The sequence below is a fragment of the Triturus cristatus genome, chromosome 6, assembly GCF_964204655.1.
Source record: "Triturus cristatus chromosome 6, aTriCri1.1, whole genome shotgun sequence".
NCBI lineage: Eukaryota > Metazoa > Chordata > Amphibia > Caudata > Salamandridae > Triturus > Triturus cristatus.
This window is the reverse complement of record NC_140589.1, coordinates 681,612,999-681,635,121: the sequence shown is the minus strand read 5'-3', so window position 1 is coordinate 681,635,121 and position 22,123 is coordinate 681,612,999. Positions and strand designations below refer to the sequence as shown.

At 45.2% G+C, this 22,123-nt stretch overlaps 1 protein-coding gene across 2 annotated transcripts in view; it reads right to left on the bottom strand.

The window, feature by feature from the left end:
* The window catches only part of HACE1 (HECT domain and ankyrin repeat containing E3 ubiquitin protein ligase 1), a 339,965-nt gene extending 320,361 nt beyond the window's left edge, over positions 1-19,604 (bottom strand). Inside the window, exon 1 of one of the 2 annotated variants that reach the window (XM_085611183.1) lies at positions 19,366-19,604. In XM_085611183.1, the coding sequence (XP_085467309.1) occupies positions 19,366-19,441 (76 nt within the window). In that variant the 5' untranslated portion in view covers positions 19,442-19,604. The remainder of the gene's footprint in view (positions 1-19,365) is intronic. The other variant, XM_085611184.1, reaches the window with a different exon arrangement.
* Positions 19,605-22,123: the final 2,519 nt, after the last annotated feature.

The window sequence follows — 22,123 nt, the reverse complement described above, 5'->3', positions numbered from 1 at the left end:
TTCAAAGTTGACAACAAAATTTAAGATGAAAAGGACAATAGTATAGATAAAGATCTGGGGTAGCTATACCACCATTAGGTTTTCTCCTCCTGACTTTTCTGAGAAATTCTGGGATTTTTTCTACCCCAAATAAATGAAGAGAATAGCCCTTGGGCTTTCTTAAACAGAATTTTGGAAAATTCCAGAGGAATGGTATCAAATAGGAAAGTGAACTTGGGTAAAATACACATTTACAACAGGTTAAATCTGCCTATAATCGATAAAGGGATAGACTCCCAAGCTTGTAGTTGCTGACGAACACTGACCAGAGTCTAATCAAAATTTAGTTTGGTTATCATATCTATATTTTTAGTAATTTGAACCACAAGATATCTTATTTGCTGTTTTTCAAGATCACTTTTATATGGGGAGTTCCATAGCATCAGCTCAGTTTTCTGCTGGTTTATAGAGTAACCTGATATTTTCCCAAAGTTCTCCAACTGTGACCAGATCAGAATCATGAGGTCTTCAGCATATAGACCATTTTTTTTTCCCCAGCCCAAACATTTAAAAGGGGAAATAATCTGGCACGATCTTAACTTACATGCCAGAGGCTCAACATATAAATTAAAAAGAAGAGGCGAGAGGGGGCAGCCCTGCCGGGTCCCTCGGAAAGTTTTAAGTTGTCTTGTTAAGTTCCCGTTAACAAGGACCCTAGCAAAGGGGTTTTTATATAAAGCCTTTACTGCCTCCATAAATGTTTCTCCCAAGTTGAAGCATTGAATTACTTCTATTAGGAAAACCCAGTTGACCCTATCAAAACCTTTGGCAGCGTCAAATGTTAAAACTGCCAGTGGAACTTGATAATAATTTGCGAAATCCATTGCTCCAATAAGATCAATGGTTAATTCTTTCAGTTGCCTCCCTTTCATAAATCCCCTTTGATCAGGGTGTATTATAGTGCCTACCACTTTGTCTAATCTTTTAGTAAGAATTTGGGCATAGTTTTTATGGTCGCTATTTAAAAGCGAAATAGGTCTATATGATTCACAGTTATAGGGGTTTTTATTTGGCTTCAAAATTATAGTAATTGTGGCCTCATTCCAGGATACTGGTAGTTTCTGAGCAGAAATATAGACAGTTAAAAAGTTGGAGTAAGAATGGAGCTAGTTCATCCTTCAAGATAGTATAGATTTCGTTTGGAATGGCATCCGGGTCTGCGGCTTTCCCTTTTTTCAGTGTTGTAATGGCTTGCAATATCTCCTCTATTTTGATGTGATCGCTCAGGTTATCCCTGTCAACTACTGATATCGTGGAAAGTTGGAGATCTCGGAAGAAAACCTCTGTATTTTCCTTAGATGGAATTAAATCTTCAGAGTATAAGTCTGAAAAAAAAAAAAGAGCATAGGCTTCTTCAATCTCTGAATCTTCCTCAATAGTCTTTCCTGTGTTTGGACATTTAAGGCTCTTCACAGTATTTCTAACGTGATCGGATTTAGTTTTCCATGCCAAGAATTTTCCACAACCCTCTCCACAGTCATGATGGGCAAGTCTACTTGCTTCCCATTGCTTTTGGTTTATAGCCTCTAGATGATCAGTAAAATTATTTTTAGCTAAGGAACGTTGTTGTAAATTAATAGGATCCGTTGGTGACTGTTCTAGTGCTATAGATTTTTGAGCAATTATTGCTTCCAGTGCTATAATATCTTCCTTTGCTTTATTATTTTGTGCTATGGAGAGGGAGGTTAATAGGCCTCATAGAAAGGCCTTATTCAATATGGTGGGCTGCTGAGTTTAAATTAAACAGGAAAAACTCTTTTGTGGCTTTTTTTTAATTTATCAATATTTGCGCACGCGAGAAGTATTACACAACTCACAGTCCATCTTCGTGGGGTGGGACACTGAGGACGATTTATTTCTAAGAGGACAACAGAATGATCAGAGAGATGTTCTGGTAAATGGGTAATTTTGAGCATGTTTTTGCTGGTCCTGCGGTCCACCAGGAAGAAATCGATCCTTGAACGATGATTATATTTCTTATTATGGTAGGTAAAATTTACCCCTGCTGACCCCAAAACATGCTTTTGTTCTGCCCATATATCCAGAAGACCATTGTTTGTCATAAGCTGTTTCAGAATTTTGAGATTTTTGAGTGGCTCCCATGACTTTTTTAGATGTAGAGTCATGATTGGGATTTAGGAGTATATTAAAATCTCCTCCTATTATTATTTGATCATTTACATCTCCCATCTGCAGGAAGAGAGACTGGAGATGGGACAGGTCATCAATGTTCGGGCCATAGTAGCTGACAAAGGTGACCCGGGTTAGGTTAATTTTTGTCCTGACCATTACCCATCTACCATGAGTGTCTGCCAGTACATTCCCGATAACTACTCGATTATTCCTCCTAAAAATAATGGCTACACCTTTTGTTGAGGCCGTCTGTGTTGAACAAAAACAGTGTTCTATCCACTTATAGTTTTTTAGTATTTCTTCCCACTCTTCTTTTGTAAGATGCGACTCTTGAATAAGTATAGTATCATAACTTGTGAGGTGCAGGTATTCGAAGATCTTCTTCCTTCTGGCAGGAAACCTAAGTCCATTCACGTTCCAGGATAGAAGTTTTAAAACCAATGGACTAGCCATAATTATTAGCCGAGCCACATCTATTTCGAGTGCTTTTATACCACCGTAGCTTCATTTCTAAAGCTATATTTTGTGAGTGAGGACATTTTTTTCCCCCAATGCTCCCCCACCTTGTGATTAAAAATGTTTCCTTTTACATTTTTGATTGACTTAGTCCCTCTCCCTCCCTCCCCCTCCCCCTTCCTCGCTGGGGAACCCTCCCTCATCTCTAGAGGCAAGCTGGAGTGCCTCTATTCTTTGGGCTCTCACCCACTCTAGGCGGATAGGAATAATGGTTGTGATTTTTGGCGCTAATTAGATGTACCTTTAATCTGTTGAATCCAAAGGCTAAGCTCTTCCGGGTCTCTGAAATTAAGCATTTCTTTCTTCCACATGACCTTCAGGGAAGCAGGGAATTGGAGTTTTGCAGTGGCCCCTAAGCTTTTCAGCTCCTGTATCTGTTTTCCCAATTCCCACTGCCTGTCCTGTGTGGTACGTGAAATGTCAGACCTAATACGAAAAGACCAGTTCCCCTTATTGTATACACCTCTTTTTAAACATTGTGCTAAAACAGCCTCTTTTATGGAATATGTTTTAAAATATACTAAGATTTTCCTGGGGGTTTTCTTTCCTGGTCGTCTATTGAAAGGGTCTCGGTGAACTCTTTGAATATCATTTTCAAGGGTCGATTTCTCAATCTCGGGATGGAGATCATTTAAGAGGTCTATTACAAAGGATTTAACATCCCCTCCCTCAAGATCTTCTGGGATGTTCAAGATTCGAATATTGTTTCTTCTGGCGCCGTTTTCCAAACTCTCCAGTTTGTCCGCCACTATTCTATCCTTCATTTTCAGTCTCTTGATTTCTGCATAACTGACTTGCCTTGAAAGATCTTCAACTGAAGCTTCTACTGCCTCCACTCGACCCATTATATCATTTAATTTTACCTCCAGTGACTCACAAGTCCCTTGTATCCTTTGCTGGTTATTTTCTGAAGTTGTAAATTTTTCTCTCATCTCTGTAATCAGATTTAGGAGTAGATTCTCTGTGGTGGAGCTGGCCATCGCCTGCTCCCCTAGACCCCCCTCCCCGATTGACAGGCTGTGTCAGAGGGTTAACTGGAGTAAAATCGATACCAGGAGTAAAGTTAGAATGCGAGGTGGTAGCTACAAGATTTTGCTGCCCTAAATCCTGTTGAGTGGGGTTGTCTGGTAGTGCAGTTACAACATCTTCCGTCATTCCTGCTAAGCAAGAAAAACTATTCTCCGAGGTCATGTCGTTTCTTTTCTCTGGATCTCCTAACTCTCCTCCTAGATCCTGGGGCCCCAGTGTGGAGTCCCTCCAATATCTCAGGATTTTGCTTATTCTGCGTGGTGAACGCTCGAGTTTGGGCTTGTATTTTAAAATAAGTACGTAGGGAAGGGGTGACGCGGGAGCTTACTGAGTTGGTGGAGTTGACTTTTTTACTTTTATAGCTTTTTTCCACCCTCTAAATGGGGTCGAACGGACACTTTCTCCACTTGTGTTATTTTAGATGAAATATGGTCTAAAAGACTTCCTGTGGGTACTGGCTCCTCCCCCCAGATAATTTTGCTGCGAAGAGTGTATCTATTGATACAGTTATTTGATTGGGGGTTGCTGTCCCCCCCCCCCCCTTTCCAGCTACAGGCACAAGCTCAGGCCCCCTCAATGGCTGTGGTAACTGAAATGGTCTGTCGACTCTAAACTTGCTCCCACAGGGCTCAGACTTGATATTACTGCCCTCTAGTGAGAACCCCCGCACCCCCTTCTTCCTCCTTACCGGAGACATCCGCGGAAGACTGGCATTTCCTACCGTGCTGGGCTCCTGCCGACCCGCTGCTGCTGTTGAAACTGTGAGAGACCGCGACCGCTCAGCGCACACTGCCAGCCGCCATGTTCCCCTCAACCAAAAAAACCCCACTTTTAACAGATTGTTACAGGTTGGTTGCTATTGACTTTCGTCCTCGAATAGCTGTCACTTTCTGTTCCCTGTGTACTAATGTCAGCTGGTTTGGGGTTTGAAGTTGTTCCTGAGGTTGTCGTAGAATTCAACCTTGTCCTCGAAAGAGAGTGCTTTGTTACACTTTGTAATTAAACAAATACTTGTGATTGTGGGCCAAAGTAGAGTGCTGGTTCCCAGTATCTCAATCATTTTCTCTTCCGGCCCAACCTGTGTTTTATTTCAGTTTTTGAAAACCGTTTTTCCTAAACTGCATATAAAATCAGGGTCACAAAAAAGGTACCAAAGCTGTTCCTAAAAGCTAATGAGACGGACCAAAAAGTGTACAGGTGACCGATGTGAGTAGCACTAAGTCGGATATAGGAGCCCTCATACAACCGTCTTGGTGTCGTGAATCACGCACCCATTGGGATGTGAAGCGTCATCATCGGGCTGCTCCTACGTTGAGCCGGCTGGTGCAATGCTCAACGGGCTCTTTTAAGGAGCGCTCTTATGGAGATCTTTTTATCCGGACAGCCGTTAGGTGATTGAGGGTAGAGGGCTCTATTGTGATGTAGATGAAAAAAAGTTTTGTAGTATGAAAATGTTAAAATAGGTAGGGGAGTGCCATCTCAATCAGTTTATTTTGAGGCCTCCTTACCTCATTAAAATTGTGTGAGGTGGAGTGTGGATGCCTAGAATTATGTGCTAGGGTGTCAACACTGCCTCATCTAGGGTCAACATGTTTCTCGCCCTGTCTGAGAATTACTCTGGCGATTCATCAGGACCTATTGTATTCTATCTACATATGAGCTGTACAACAAGTTTATAAACAGCATTCTTATGGAGATTACCTGCAACTCGGTCTACCTGTGGGAAAGAAGACCAAGGTGATTAAAGAATGCTAAACACAGAATATTGCGGTTATAAGGTGCGTCTCGTAAGCCAAGAATGTGCAACTATAGTGACGGTGCACGCTAAGCGTGGTGATAAAAACACACTAAAGCCATGTGATGTGAACACTCCACAATGTGTCATTGGGTTCCAAATAATCTTATAAAGCATAACAAGAACGTGCTGTGTGCACTTACCCTATCGGATTCATAGGTTAGCGCGCTGCAGTTCCTGGTAGGAGACGCAAGGAGTTCCTTGCGTTCTGTAATTGTATATATGACAGGGTTGCTAGCAGAATGGCATAGTGAAAGGTAAAACTCCAGGGTAATATAGACCCCTTCTCTTAATTTAACACATGTAATAACAACATATCTCTAACTCCCCACATCTGGCTGTTGTGAGTAGGGCACAAAAGCAAAGATTAGATAAAGTGTGTGACCTAATCTTGGCGGAATAGAGAGCTCTCTATCTGGTAGTGAATCTAGTCAGAGAAACTTTATACTCAAAGCTATTCCCCTGCAAAGTCATTTCACCTAAGTCTATCCATGTAGTACAAGGCAAAGTGAAAGCCCGCTAAAAAATAATGACTAGATAACTAGCATGAGAATACTTACTGACGCGCCGAGTCCGCGTCTCCAGACGACCTACCCCGCTCTACCAGGACTGGGAGGTGGAGTGTCGCGTATCGCGGGGATTCAAATAGGAAGTGCTCCCATGTCGGGCGGAGGGGATGGACGTGACCGTTTGGCGTTGTCTGAGTGAGCGCTACGGTACATCATGGGCGCCATCTTGGATGAGTATTTTATTAGTGTCGGCGCAGTAAAACAAAACAAAGACAAAAAAACGATGTTAGACCGATATTAGTGATACGGTCGCTGTTGTGTGTGTTACTTGTGGCAATTATTGCGTAAGTGGGGTTGACATTGCAATTAAATAACCCGTTTGTAATGAATTCTAATATTGAGGAAATATAATTGTTATTAAAATTGTGATTCGGGGGAGAAGAGTACGTAGACCCTTAATCCTAGTTAGTACTTCTCGAAGAGAGGGTGAGACATGTACATGAGAAGGGCACCTCAGATTGGTATATGAGATGTAGATCTAACGCGGTAGTGTGGAGGGGTCATCAGGCGCTAGTGACCAATGTAGCAGTATGGGTGTCAATCAAGGTGGTTTGAGGGATGACCATGGGATTGCTTCGTTGAGGCCTGTGGTGTGGGACCCCAATCTGTACACCCACCTTTGTTCTTTCACAAATAGCGCATCTTTGGTAATGTTGGGGAAAGATTCAAAAATAAGCCATGTGAATGAGTCTGGTGTATGTCCTATTTCTTGGAAATGCATACACATTCTCGTGTTGGTTCTTTTGCAGCGAAAGTTGCTGCGATGTTCTGTAATGCGTGTTTTTATTGGACGAGATGTCATGCCAATATATTGTAGTCTGCAGGGGCATGTAATAAGATACACGCAGTTCGCTGTATTACAATTGGTATGGCGACGTAGTTCCCACTTGAAGCCATTGCTGAATTGTACAGACTTGTGTGTCGTAGTAAGGGGGCACACGGAACACGAGCCACATGGGTAATGTCCACTGACAGGTGGTAGGTTCCATAGTGATCTTTGGTTGGAGTTCCCCTGTGTGCGTGGGCGGGTGTGAATCAGTGTGTCCCTCAAGTTTTTCGTGCGTTTAAACGAGAACCTGGGGGTTTCAATGTTCATTGTGCCGGTGTTAAGGATATTCCAGTGTTTTTTGATGCATTTAGTGATCTCATTAGAAGCAGGAGTAAATGAGATGACACAGGTAAGGACATCGGTAGAGTTTTGTGTCCTAGGTGATAGCAACGCTTCCCGATGGTTATTGCGTGCTCTCTTGTTAGCTAAGGCAATATGTTTTTCTGGATATTCCCGTGCTCTCAAGTTGTTAGCCAATCTTTTTGCCTCCAACTTGTAGTCAGACAGGTCACTGCAATTACGTCTCACCCTCAAAAATTGTCCGACAGGTAAGTTTTCCTTCAAACTCCGTGGATGGTGGCTGGAGTAGAGTAACAAACTATTCCGGTCTGTCGGTTGTTTGTATAGAGATGTGGTGAGAGTACCCCTGTTTAGAACAATATTCAGATCTAAGAAAGGGATGTTTTTTTCGGAGATCGTGTGTGTGAACTTAAGGTGTGGATCAAGAGTGTTGATCCAACCGCAGAAGTCAATACAGGTTGACATCTCTCCTTTCCATAGTATCAGGATGTCGTCAATGAACCTCTTCCAAAGGTATATATCAGCAGAGAATGGATTTGAGTTATGGGAAATGTTGCGTGTCTCAAAGTCAGACATGTAAAGACATGCTAAGCTCGGCGCAAATGTACTGCCCATACAAGTGCCTTGTGTCTGTTTGTAAATTTGGCCTTTGAATTCAAAAAAATTTTCAGTTAGGGCTAATGTTGCGCAATCCATAATGAAGCTGATAGGAGTGTTATGGTCCCAGGGGTCATGATTGAGTACGCTTTCCACCACATCAAGTGTAGCCCTCTGAGGTATGTTAGTATATAACGCCTGTACGTCTAGGGTTACCAGTAGTTTGATCTCATCCGTGGAGGGTAGTCCTGTTAGCAGGCGAAGTAGGTCTGAGGTGTCTTGTATGTAGGATTGCGTTTTTTTGACAAATGGTTGAAAAAAATAATCGCAGAATTGCGAAAGGGGTTCAAGGACTGAGTCAATTCCTGACACTATAGGCCTGCCGGGTACCGGGGAAATCCCTTTATGGATTTTTGGCAGAGTGTAGAAATATGGGGTCCTAGGGTTCTTTTTTATCAGGAAAGCAGCTTCTTTCTTGCTTATCCAACCCTGGCTCTCTGCTGAGAAAACCAAAGCTGTGATAATTGTCAATAGTCGCTGCGTGGGGTTGTGTGTGACTGGAGTGTAGTAGTCCCGGTCACTTAGTTGTCGTCTACATTCCAGTTCGTAGTCAGTAGTGGCCATAATGACTGTCGCCCCTCCTTTATCTGCCTGTTTTATAGTGATAGATGTGTCACTGGATATGTTCTTGATGGCCTCTGTTTCTGCCTTGGACATGTTGTTATAATGCCTTGACATAGGTATGTGAGACAGGTCTTTAAGTACTGCCTGTTCAAAAGTAATGACCTCAGGTGGCACCATATTAGTGTTGGGGGTGAAAGTAGATTTGTTGTGTAATCCACTGTCTGTCCGTTGCGTCATTGCCGTGTCTTGGAAAAACGACTTTAGCCTAACCTTACGAAAGAACTGTTGAATTTCACATTGTTGTTTAAACAGGTCTATCTTTGGAGTTGGTACAAAGCCTAGGCCTCTCTGTAATACCTTATGTTCAATCTCGGTAAGGTGTCTTTGGGAAAGGTTGACTACTAAGTCTTCTTTTTGTTGTTGGTGTAGCTCCGGGTCTCCATGGTTCTCGGAGTGTCCTCCCACTGAATTCTCGTCCCTTGTGGGGTTGACTGATTGTTTTTTCTTCTTTGCCCTCGCCCTCTGCCCCAACCTCTGCCTAAAAAAGGCTGGTTGTACACCGGGGGGTAGAACTGGGGTGGGCCTTGTGGTGGTATAGGATATGGTGGGGGACCATGGGGGTGTATGGGGTATTGCCAGAATGCAGGATTCTGAAAAGGGCCCATCTGGAAGTTTTAGTAGGTTTGGCGATTGCCTTTGCGGAATGTGTTATAGTTCACTGATTCGGAACTAGAGTTGCTGTTACTTGAAGACCCTCTCCTTGAGGAGTTGGAGCCTGAATCTCCTGAATTGTTAGAGCTAGGTGGTATAAAGTCTTCTTTCAGGTAAGGATAGACTTTTTCTTTCTCGAAATTGCTCACATCTTTCTGTAGTTTCTTAACTTTCTGTTTCATCAAGTACTCACGATGTTCGGCCATTTCGTTATTGATTTCTGAAAGTTTCGTCTTATACAGAGTGGAAGCAGTGGCGCTTTTCAATGCGCTTTCTGCCAATTGGATTCTCGCCAAAAGTGCCTCTGCTAGTCTTTTGGCAGTACTGATAATCAAGATGAGGAGGTCTCTGGTACATTTCCAGGAGACCTGGGACCAGTCGATTTTAAAAGGGCCATCCTCTAAAAAGATACGGGGGAAGATTTTGACTATTAGTCCATTTGGAGCAATATTAGCCCTCAGGTATTCGGTCATGAGAGCTCCATGGAGGGTGATCTTAACCCATTCTCTTTTCATTGAGGAAAGGGATTGCCAGTCTTCCGATTGGCTCCCTGTGGCTGAACCTCCATCTGCTCCCAGAATAGAGGGGGCACTCAGGATCTCGTCAGCAAAGGCTTCACCAAAACTTAGTCCTTGGCCCTCCATTATTGTAAATTATAATGGTAGGTATATGTCCTTAATTGAATGTAGTAGTAGTGATGTGGAGTGTTCTAAAAACGATGGCTCATGTGTAACAACAACCAGTCGTTGTGGTTTAAATATAGAGAACGCGAAAGAACATTAAAAAGGGGGGATATACACAGGTTAACCCACCAGAAAAAAGCCCCGATGTCCTTACCTGTGTCATCTCATTTACTCCTGCTTCTAATGAGATCACTAAATGCATCAAAAAACACTGGAATATCCTTAACACCGGCACAATGAACATTGAAACCCCCAGGTTCTCGTTTAAACGCACTAAAAACTTGAGGAACACACTGATTCACACCCGCCCACGCACACAGGGGAACTCCAACCAAAGATCACTATGGAACCTACCACCTGTCAGTGGACATTACCCATGTGGCTTGTGTTCTGTGTGCCCCCTTACTACGACACACAAGTCTGTACAATTCAGCAATGGCTTCAAGTGGGAACTACGTCGCCATACCAATTGTAATACAGCGAACTGCTTGTATCTTATTACATGCCCCTGCAGACTACAATATATTGGCATGACATCTTGTCCAATAAAAACACGCATTACAGAACATCGCAGCAACTTTCGCTGCAAAAGAACCAACACGAGAATGTGTATGCATTTCCAAGAAATAGGACATACACCAGACTCATTCACATGGCTTATTTTGGAATCTTTCCCCAACATTACCAAAGATGCGCTATTTGTGAAAGAACAAAGGTGGGTGTACAGATTGGGGTCCCACACCACAGGCCTCAACGAAGCAATCCCATGGTCATCCCTCAAACCACCTTGATTGACACCCATACTGCTACATTGGTCACTAGCGCCTGATGACCCCTCCACACTACCGCGTTAGATCTACATCTCATATACCGATCTGAGGTGCCCTTCTCATGTACATGTCTCACCCTCTCTTCGAGAAGTACTAACTAGGATTAAGGGTCTACGTACTCTTCTCCCCCGAATCACAATTTTAATAACAATTATATTTCCTCAATATTAGAATTCATTACAAACGGGTTATTTAATTGCAATGTCAACCCCACTTACGCAATAATTGCCACAAGTAACACACACAACAGCGACCGTATCACTAATATCGGTCTAACATCGTTTTTTTGTCTTTGTTTTGTTTTACTGCGCCGACACTAATAAAATACTCATCCAAGATGGCGCCCATGATGTACCGTAGCGCTCACTCAGACAACGCCAAACGGTCACGTCCATCCCCTCCGCCCGACATGGGAGCACTTCCTATTTGAATCCCCGCGATACGCGACACTCCACCTCCCAGTCCTGGTAGAGCGGGGTAGGTCGTCTGGAGACGCGGACTCGGCGCGTCAGTAAGTATTCTCATGCTAGTTATCTAGTCATTATTTTTTAGCGGGCTTTCACTTTGCCTTGTACTACATGGATAGACTTAGGTGAAATGACTTTGCAGGGGAATAGCTTTGAGTATAAAGTTTCTCTGACTAGATTCACTACCAGATAGAGAGCTCTCTATTCCGCCAAGATTAGGTCACACACTTTATCTAATCTTTGCTTTTGTGCCCTACTCACAACAGCCAGATGTGGGGAGTTAGAGATATGTTGTTATTACATGTGTTAAATTAAGAGAAGGGGTCTATATTACCCTGGAGTTTTACCTTTCACTATGCCATTCTGCTAGCAACCCTGTCATATATACAATTACAGAACGCAAGGAACTCCTTGCGTCTCCTACCAGGAACTGCAGCGCGCTAACCTATGAATCCGATAGGGTAAGTGCACACAGCACGTTCTTGTTATGCTTTATAAGATTATTTGGAACCCAATGACACATTGTGGAGTGTTCACATCACATGGCTTTAGTGTGTTTTTATCACCACGCTTAGCGTGCACCGTCACTATAGTTGCACATTCTTGGCTTACGAGACGCACCTTATAACCGCAATATTCTGTGTTTAGCATTCTTTAATCACCTTGGTCTTCTTTCCCACAGGTAGACCGAGTTGCAGGTAATCTCCATAAGAATGCTGTTTATAAACTTGTTGTACAGCTCATATGTAGATAGAATACAATAGGTCCTGATGAATCGCCAGAGTAATTCTCAGACAGGGCGAGAAACATGTTGACCCTAGATGAGGCAGTGTTGACACCCTAGCACATAATTCTAGGCATCCACACTCCACCTCACACAATTTTAATTAGGTAAGGAGGCCTCAAAATAAACTGATTGAGATGGCACTCCCCTACCTATTTTAACATTTTCAAACTACAAAAAAAATTTTCATCTACATCACAATAGAGCCCTCTACCCTCAATCACCTAACGGCTGTCCGGATAAAAAGATCTCCATAAGAGCGCTCCTTAAAAGAGCCCGTTGAGCATTGCACCAGCCGGCTCAACGTAGGAGCAGCCCGATGATGACGCTTCACATCCCAATGGGTGCGTGATTCACGACACCAAGACGGTTGTATGAGGGCTCCTATATCCGACTTAGTGCTACTCACATCGGTCACCTGTACACTTTTTGGTCCGTCTCATTAGCTTTTAGGAACAGCTTTGGTACCTTTTTTGTTTGTAATTACAGGGCACACCTAGCTGGACCTTCTTTCCAAAAGCCCTTTTCGCCCCCCTCTTTTCTCGTATAAAATCAGGGTGTCAGACAAAATTCTACAACGCAGCACAACAGAGACCAGCATGTGACCCACTGATTAATCAAAAATGGAATGATACAAATGAAATTAACACCCAGCATTCACTGCATTACTGCTCTAAGAGCTCCTTAGGCATCTTAGCAATCTGTGTTTGTTTGTGTCTTGAGAACAGAGTGTAGGGACTCTAGTAACTTTAGGTACATGTATGTGTTGGACTTGGCCCTTTTTGGCAGGTTCACCCTTAAACTTTTTGCCTTTTCTCTGACATGGTATTGGTGGTTTTAGGCCTCTGGGCACTTTAGCACTGTGGTTCAGTGTAAAGTGCGTGCGCTCTCTGTTACATTTGTAAGGCTGGCCTGCACTCCCATAGGAATGCATTGGGGATTCCCTGATCAGTGTGTGTCAGTGGTAATTCCTGTTATGAGAGGAGCAAGTGGTCAAGTCTGGTATGTATGAAATTGTGTGAATAAATGCTGCGCAATGGTGTGCGCAGATTTATTGTGGTTATTTTAGAAATGCCACTTTTAGAAGTTGGCATTTCTGTGTGCTATGTGTCTGCCTGCTTGATGTGAATTGCATGTCTGGCTTGGGAGTGACAGGAGCTGAGAGGTGTGAGTGGCTCCAGGAGGGGCAGGGTGAGTCGGTGCTGGGCTGAGTGGGACACCTGGGCTAGGAGTAGTGGGAGGGGTAATCCCCCGACTCTGAATAGGCTAGTGTCTTCCCTAGTGAATGCTGGCTCCGCCCCCCCTGTGGTGTGTCTGATGACCAGCCCCCACCTGACAAAGGGGAAGAGGAGCTTCCAAAATCAAGTGCTCCAAATCCCCCTGAACCAGTTGCATCTGGCTCCCCCATGCCCTGCACTAAAAGACAAAGAGAATCTTGGTACAAGTAAAGGGGCTGTGACCCCATAAATTGGTTCGATTTCCCGATGCTGTGCTGTTCCTAATTTGGGGGCTGGCTGCTGCCCGGGCCCAGAAGGAACCACCATGGGGGCTTGCCTCCCTGCTGGAGGGCCCTGTGTGCTGGCCTCCCTGGGCCCCGCCATGCCCCTGACACCTTAAGGACCTTGGAGGAGCTCATGCTGCATTCTGCGCCCTGGGAGCGCTTTATTTTAATTTCCCCAGAAGAGCGTGTGGGCTGCGCAGTGCTTTTGCTGCAGCCCCCTTTGAGAGGGATCCCATTATAGGGATTCCCTTTGTGATGCTGTGGGCGGGTGCCCACCCCACTTGTGCTTTTATACACTTACGGAAGCCTACCCAGTCTTACGATTGTCCTGAATGCAGGTGCCCACCCCGCAATTTTGAGTTTCTGAGCCGGAGCCCACCCCGCTTTATTATTGCCTAAAGTAGCGGGTGCCCACCCCACTTGCGCTTGATGCTATTTGCGGGTGCCCACCCCGCGTCCAGTTGCTGGAAGTCAGGCGCCCACGCCTGACTGTGGGCGGGCCTTGGAGCCAGCAACAGGAAGTGCCAGCCGGATGAAGGCAGAAGGAAGTCCAGGTAGTCGGCATGCCTGCGCGGGGCTCCGGTGTGCAAGGGAGAGCCCCGCAGTGCCAGCAGCAGGAAGCGAGGAGAAAGCCCCGTATGTTGAGGAGCAGAGGCGGCCGAATGGAAGCCTGCGGCCAGGCCGGGCTCCCGTGAGCTGAGAGAGCCCCGCGCCTCTGATGGTAGAAGTCCCGGTCCCAGAAGGGGGGCCGGGGGCGAAAAGGAACACAAGTGAGGAGAGCCTCCCCTAACAAGAGCCGGTGAGTGTGGGCTCGAGGGGGGGAGGCAAGATCAAGGCACAGTGACACTGCCAATGTGCTGAGCGGACCCGCCGTTGCGGGCCGCTCCAACAAGGGGGGAAATTCCTTCCAGAGCCCCAGAGTGGGGCTCATGAGGCTATTATTGGGCCCGTGCCTCTTCCCATTTTATGGCCATTCTTACAGTTGCCCCACCTACTAGAGGGCAGCTGTACCAAGGGGCATGTGTTGTTAGAGAGTCCCAGAGAGGGGCTCAGACGGTGCGTATAGTGCCAGTGCCAGGCCTGCACCGATGGGGGCAATTTTATGTAAAGAAGCCCAGCGGGGCTGACGAGGCACAGATGTGCCAGGGCCCCTTTATATTGTTCTCAGCTGCACTGCAACAGCTGCAACGTAGGCACATTGATTCGTAGGGCCCCCGTGAGGGGTCCAGAGGCACAGTGATGTTCCCAGCTGCCCAGCAAGTAGTGGGCAGCTGCTACGTTTAGGCCAAAATTCTTTGGGGGGCATGTCTTGAGAGAAAGGAGTGAGATGCACTCCTGCCCCAGCGCAATGACGTGCTTTTGAATATTGCTGCATTGGCAGCAGCCCTGACATTCTGGACGCAGGGCATTTGAGTCCCTTTTGAGAAGGCCAGTTGGCCAGGGGAACCGTTAGGTTTATAGATTTATGTAGGTGCGTAGGAAATGTAATTCATGTACTGTTTTAAGCACCGTGATTTATGCCTCCAAGTGTGGTTTTATGGTTATGAGGTTTTGCATACTGTGTTATGTTAGAGTTATACTCTACTATGGTTTAGGTATTAGGTTATTTGCCTACTGTGGTTTATGCTAGTGAGATTATTTCCTATTGTGAGTTATGCTTAGGAGGTTATTGTCTAATATGTTTAGGCTTATGAGGTTGGTGCAGAACATATTTCATGCCTAATGTGATACTGTGCATAATATGGTTTACGTTACAGGATGATGCTGAGTACAGTGTTTGCCAGTAATTACTGGTTGGGTTATAAGTTTATATGTTCTACATTTGCTATTTTTTGCTAAGTGATGGTTCTGACCAAGTGGCCATGTCATGTGTATATAATCCCCTGTAAATATTGCCCAGTGCCAGCTGACAGTGTATATTGTGTGATTACTATTCTAATGTGTTTTATGATAATACAAAGGCTATTTTTGAAATAACCTTGTGTGGAGTTCCTTTTGTGGTGTGCCTGGTATGTTGCTGCCGTGTGTGTTGCGCAAATGCTTTACACATTGCCTCCGGGATAAGCCCGATTGCTCGTGCCAAGCTACCAAGGGGGTGAGCAGGGGTTATCTTTGGCGTGCAACTCCCTTGCCCCGTCTAGAGTGGTGGTCTCTGCCTGGTTTTGGCGCAAGCCTTAGCCAACCAGAGATCCCATTTTTAGGTCTCGTCTGAGCCAGCGCTTTAGTGCTGCTCTGGCGAGAGCTTTAGTAAACGGGGGATTTGGAAGTGCAAACTAGTGCTTTTCAGGCCTCCAAATACAGTGCATGTGCGCCGGGTGCGCGCACCATTTGTCAGCCTGCTGATCACTTTCGCTGCCGCTTTGATGTTCTCAGTGAGCCGCGCGGCCACTGAGAACATCAAAGCGGCCGCGAAAGTGATCACCATATGCCAGCCTTCCCTGTGTTGCTTTAGCACTCACCGCCCCCCCCCCCCTTCCATGTTACCCGCGTGGCTCACTTTCTCCGTTATGGCCGCGCGGCCAATGCGTGTTTAACATTATTAACGTGAGCTTGAACATCCCAGCTCACACATTGTGACGAACGAGCCGGGCTGGATGTAGATGTCACGCAGCGTACAGGGCAACAACACGTGTTTTGCATTCCCTGGTTAGTGTGGCAGCGATGGACGGTGCAGATAGGTGTGCCAATGCCACAGTTAGATGAGGCGGCGCGTGTTGTCAGTCTGTAGAGCCTCGTGCGCACACTACGTTGTCATGGATCACTACCTTTGTGTTCTGAGGCGCGGCCGGCCGTGGCATTCAACCTACACTGGGCCAGCTGAGCCTGCACGGAGAGAAGGAAATAATGTGCCCTCAAGGCGACCAAAACACCCCTGTGCATCGCTCGACCAGAGGAGGTGACATTGTTTTAGTTGTGTATAATAACATTCCGTTACTTTTTGTGTGTGGAAATATTTATTTACCCGTTCTCTCCTTTGTTCTTCCCGAGTTGTGATGGAGTCGCCTCTAGGGGGCAGTGTGCTACGCGGCTACAGTTCCTTGTCCTGCCACTAGCAGCCTTGTCATTGCAGGAAGTGAAAGCCACATCGCAGTCTGACTAAAATCAGGCTCCATCACGGACTAAACTATGGCCAAGATCCCAATTTGGCTGAAGAGAAAATTGCCTATTGTGGACGAGAACCAGTATTGTGGTAAATTGAGCAGAACATTACCTTGGACAAGGGAGTATTAAATAGGCAGGTCTAGGTTTGAATCAGCAGCACATGTAGGGGCGCCCCCCCCCCGTCCCGTCCCCGTGACCCGAGTGGTCTGGCTTGGCAGATTAGAGCATGAAACTGAGAGCAAGTCACTTTCATTTAATAAATCTGCCTTTTACAGTGTAAACTGCTTCACAGCCCGTGTAGCTGACGTCGGCATTGGTTTAGTGTTTTTGAACTTCTTAAATTATACATTCAAATTAAATCCGCCTGGCTGTGTATGGGTCAGGTGGACGCTCCCCTCAGTGTATTGATTTTAGTGCTTGGCTGTGTGAATCTCCGTTGCCAGTTCTTACATGAAGATGTACGGAGCGTTCAATCAAAACAGTCTACACAGATTCAAATGTGCTTTGTTAACCCATGTACTGTTTAACAGCGTATTCCAGAGCATAAAACTGTAGGCACACGTTGTGATGACTACAGATATTTCCATGCCCAAGAAGCTCTCTGTCGTTCATGTTCTGTCTACGAAGTTGATCAGTTTCCTTTATAACACACAATTGTGTGTTTAGGACCTAAGTAAATCATTCACAAGGACAGTAAAACGGTCCAAATCTAGATTTCTAGTCTAACCTCTTCGCAACCAAGAACATGATTCACCTTGGCAATGTTTAAAGCATTACATGCTCTAGAAAAAGTACATACACATTTAAGTGCCATTTGTAACAAAAAAGGTGACCTTGAAAAATTGTGTCTGTGTGAAATTAAAAGCTTTAAAAAGGTTCCAGAAAAAGTAACAAGCACCTCAAGACAGCTGGGCCTGTGCTTGATAGAGGCTCTCCAGAAACTCTTCTCATCTTACCTAGGTGACATCTATGGCCTATGTCCTTTTTAGGTCTCGCCTGACCCAGCGCATGCGCTGGTCTGGCGAGATTTATTGAGAGGGCTCCAAAAAGTGCTACCAGGCCAGCCTAGAGCTACAGTGCATGTGCGCGGGCATTCACTTTTGCGGCCGCTTGGCATAGCCAATAGGTCTCGCTTTTGGGACCTTATAAGTATTTAGTTATGCTACTGTTGCATGGCTAAACACTTATAAGGTCTCAAAGGCGAGACCTATTGGCTATGCCAATGCTTGTTTTATTATTGCCTATTGTGAGCTTGTTCACTGGTAGCAACCCTGATTTTTTTTTTTTTTAGATCTATCTAACTTTAGCTCATCCTGGGTTCCGTGCTGCTGCAAGTTGTACAGACATAATGAAAGAGAGCCCCCGTAGGCAATGAGGGAAAGGAATACTAAGCATTTAAAGCTCTTGAGCCTGCCAGTTAATGAGATGGTGATAAATCATAGAACCATGTGAAAAGGGCCCCTAGATGGCACAAGTGTTCGGTGCCCATACAAATGTGCCATATATTAAACTGATGTATATAAATTGATTACATTCTTTGGGTTCTCAGTGGTGTCCTACACCACTGACACCCAAATTGTGATATCTGGGGCGAGTAATCCCACTGATGCTGCCACACGTTTCCACAACTGCCTGCTTCAGGCCAGGCATTGGATGGCCACAAATTGTGTAAAGCTTAATTCTAACAAAATGGAGGTCCTACTTTTCAGAATTAAGAGTTTCCTCTGGTCGCCAAAATGGTGGCCGCATGAACTCTGCTGTCTCCCTACACCCGTAAGTAAGGTGAAGAATTTGGTAGTAACCTTTGATAGCCAACTTTACTTTGAGGACCACATTAATACCATCACCTCCGCATCATTCTTCATTCTGAAACTCCTTAGAAAGATTTTCCCCTTTATTCCTCAGCTTCTATAGAAAATGGTGACTTTGGCCCTCGTGCTCTCAAAGGTTGACTACTGCAATGCCTTGCTCGTAAACATGAGGAACAAGCATTGGCATAGCCAATAGGTCTCGCCTTTGGGACCTTATAAGTGTTTAGTTATCCAGCATTAAGTGTTGCATGGCTAAACACTTATAAGGTCCCAAAGGAGAGACCTATTGGCTATGCCAATGCTTGTTAACAGTATGTGTTCTGTCCTTTCCAGTTCTTGCCTGGACCTTTAAAACTATAGCTCCTTTGGCAGTCTTATGCTGCAAGCTGGCCCTAGGTTTCTGCAAAAAGAGGGCTTAAGGCCGGGATATGAGTGGACACAATACATTCTAACCCTTGGTCAACAAAGATTCAGCCCCCCGGTCATCTATAATTTAATTTCTTTCAGTGTGCTATACTGTATCGTTTTTTTTATTGCAGCATTTGAATAGCTTCATGACACGTCGTGGGAAGCATAAGTGCATTTTTGAAACAATTGCATGCTACACCGTGGGGTTGTGTGATTAGCAGTGTTGTATTTGTCATAATCCTCTATGGAAAGAATTTTAGTGTTATGTTTGAGTGAGTGGTTGAGGCAAAGAGCCCAGCAATATAATGGAGAAGGGAATGTGACTTAGGAGCACAACAAAAGTCATAGTTTTAAGCGTGTTATAGACAGGGGAAAGACGTAAGGGTCTAGCTGGTTGGCCTGTGTTGTGGGGTGCTGTATGTGAGGTGCTGGGTACTTTGTTGAGAGCTGCCCTGGGTGCGATCGAGTCAGATAGGGATTTATGCTTTACTTAAGAGCTGTGTGCTATTTGCGAATAGGGAGCTAATGATTACGATCCGAGTTAGCCTGCTGCGTCCTGATCTGTTAACTCTGCTCGGGTGGTCTATGTCCTACTTTACTCTGCCCTCTGCAGTTACCCCCATGATCTGCACTGTACCTTCCGGCAGCTCCACTGTGCGGGCTCGGCGCAGAGAGCGCGTCAGACGGTTCAGCTGCTCCATGGCTCTCTCCATTAGCTTCCCCCTCAGGGGCCGCACACTGCCCTAGCCCCGTAGCTCCATTGTCCAAACAGCCGATTATACTAGGGGCTGACCGGCGACATCAATATCTGTAGTCCTGCTGTCATGGGCGCAGACGGCTCTGCCTACTTCCGTACACCTAAATACGTCATACACCAAGCATGCTGGGGACTGTAGTACACAGAGTTCAGTATGTACATGGAAAGAAAAAAAGGACAAGGTGTTTCAATAAAGAGCTAGAAAGCCAACTGAAAAGGCAGGCGTCCGATGTCGGCGCTGTGCCACAGGTCGTGAATTCAGCTTAAGGTTTTGAAGCTCCCTGGTTTCCTTATGTAAGTTAGTATTACAAGTTTATATGTTTTATCAGTATTTACCAGACACCAGTCTACTTTATATTAGCGTACTTATTTCTTTTCAGATTTTCAGAGGCATAATTAAGGTTAGAGGTGAGCGAGCCGAGAGGCCGTGCAAAGAGCGTATTCACGCAACAAATCTAATGTGAAATATGATCAAGTCTCTTCAAATTTCTAAAACTTGTAATTCGTTTACACATATACGATTTGACAATAAAACGTTACATTATATCACAGCAGTAAGTAGTACTTATTAAAAGTGATAGTTTCTAAACATTAATTTTGAATCGTTCTTGGCCCTCCCCCTCTAGCAAAAATGTCTGTTATAATCTGTCATTTGGTACATTCCGTTCCCCCCTCTTCCCACCGTACCCTAGGTTCATCTTACCTGTTTCTGAAGATTCCACAGCTGACTCCAGCTGACTGGACTGTAGTGGTGAATGGTAATAAAGCCTTTCTCAACACTTACCTTAATGTTGTCTTCAAATATAATATTGGCGACGATTTACCGTGTGGAGACGGTTCACCACCACCCCAAACTTCTTCTCCAGTGCTGCTTGAACCACCTACTCATGCTGTCATCCTGCTGTCAGTCTCCACGTTATCAGCTGCTGTCCCCTGCATCCACCGTTAGATCCTTAGCATGTAATCCTCTTCCTTATAAGGATTTAAGGTACTGTGTTTGTGCTTGCTCCCCGAGAGTTCACAGCTACGCCAAGCAATCAGCAAGCGTCAAATTATTGGGAATTATCTACGGAGCTGTGCTTCTCCATGGGATAGTGCATCCTTTTCTAAGCACTTCCCCGTCCTGGTATTGGACCCCTATACCTGGAAAATAAATTTATTCCTTGTACCCTACCAGGACCCTTAGATCCAGCAATGGTCATTTGTTGGTAGTGCCTCGTGCCAAGAAGGCTAGACATGGTGGCAAAGCATTATCAGTGGTGGGACCTACATTGTGGAACAGTCTCCCGCTAACTCTAAGACTATGTCCCGAACATTTGAAATTTAGGAAACAACTTAAAACTCTTTTGTTTAAAAATGACATTTAGGCCAGCCCTCCCTTGTTCGCTACTGATCAGCTGAAAACCCGACCCAAAGCGCAGAGATACTCCATTGGAGTCGATTCTAGCGCTATATAAACCCGCAAATAAACAAATAAATAAAATAAATTCATGCTTTCCTTTTTGTGAAGACGTTCGCCCTTCTCTTCACCGCACTGCCACCGTTCCTCAACTGCGACGGTTGGCGCTGCGCTCGACGGAGGCTGAGTTATTCGGCATTCCCTGGGGGCTCTCTTGCCTGTGGAAGCTACCGGCGCCTTTCTCCTTCGGGCGCAGCCCTCTGTGCGCTTAAATTGCTGCTCTTCAAGTCTTCCACAACACGGGGGTTCCCATCGATCTTCACCCACATCGGTGTTGCTGGCAGTCCCTCCTCGACTTCCTGGGACTGGCCTCTTGCGTATGCTGGTTACCGCCCTCCGCTCCATTCCTCAAGCGGGGGTCTGTTTGGTTGCCGCCCCCTCCTGGAGAGTTCTGCTCGTCAGACTTTGTGCCGGCTGTCACAGTAATACATTGCATGTCTTCATTTTCCCACGCTGATGGGCACAGCGTGTTCAACGTTAATTGGACATATTTTGTTGTTTCACTGACGGGCGCAGCTTTATTTTGACTTTCAAGGCCTGTCACTCTCGCTGCAAGTGTTTATTTTTCTCTTTTCAACACTAACAGGCACAGCTTGCTCCTCACTTTATACCTCAGCCTGTCAGTTCTTTCACTCGCTGATGGGCACAGCCTGTCTACTGTATTAATTACATCTTTTACCCATTTCGCTGACAGGCACAGCTTTGCCTCATAATTTACCTCAGCCTGTCACTTCTTTCACCTGCTGATGGGCACAGCTTGTTCCATTTGAAGTGTGCAAATGATTACTCTTTTCGCTGATAGGCATAGCTTGTGAACAATTTCCATTCAGTACTTGGTATTCAATTCATTCATAAGCACAACCTTTTCAATTTTCTGCCTGTCAAATCTTTGTCTCTGATAGGCACAGCTTGTGTTTTGAATTCACATCCGTGTGCATGTTTTACATTTTTCTGATGTGCACACACTGTAGTCCAGTGTGTTGTCAACACCCTACTCTCTGACAAGCGCAGATTCTTGGCTGTATACCTCAGCATAATCCATTTATATGTTTAATCTTTTTTCTTTTTCTTTATTCCTTCCTCTTTGCCATGGCTTCTGCAAATATGTCCAACCACCTCCTTTTCTAAATGAGGTTGGTGACCCCCTCTTACCTTGGAAACAGTGGTTTGGCTTGTTGG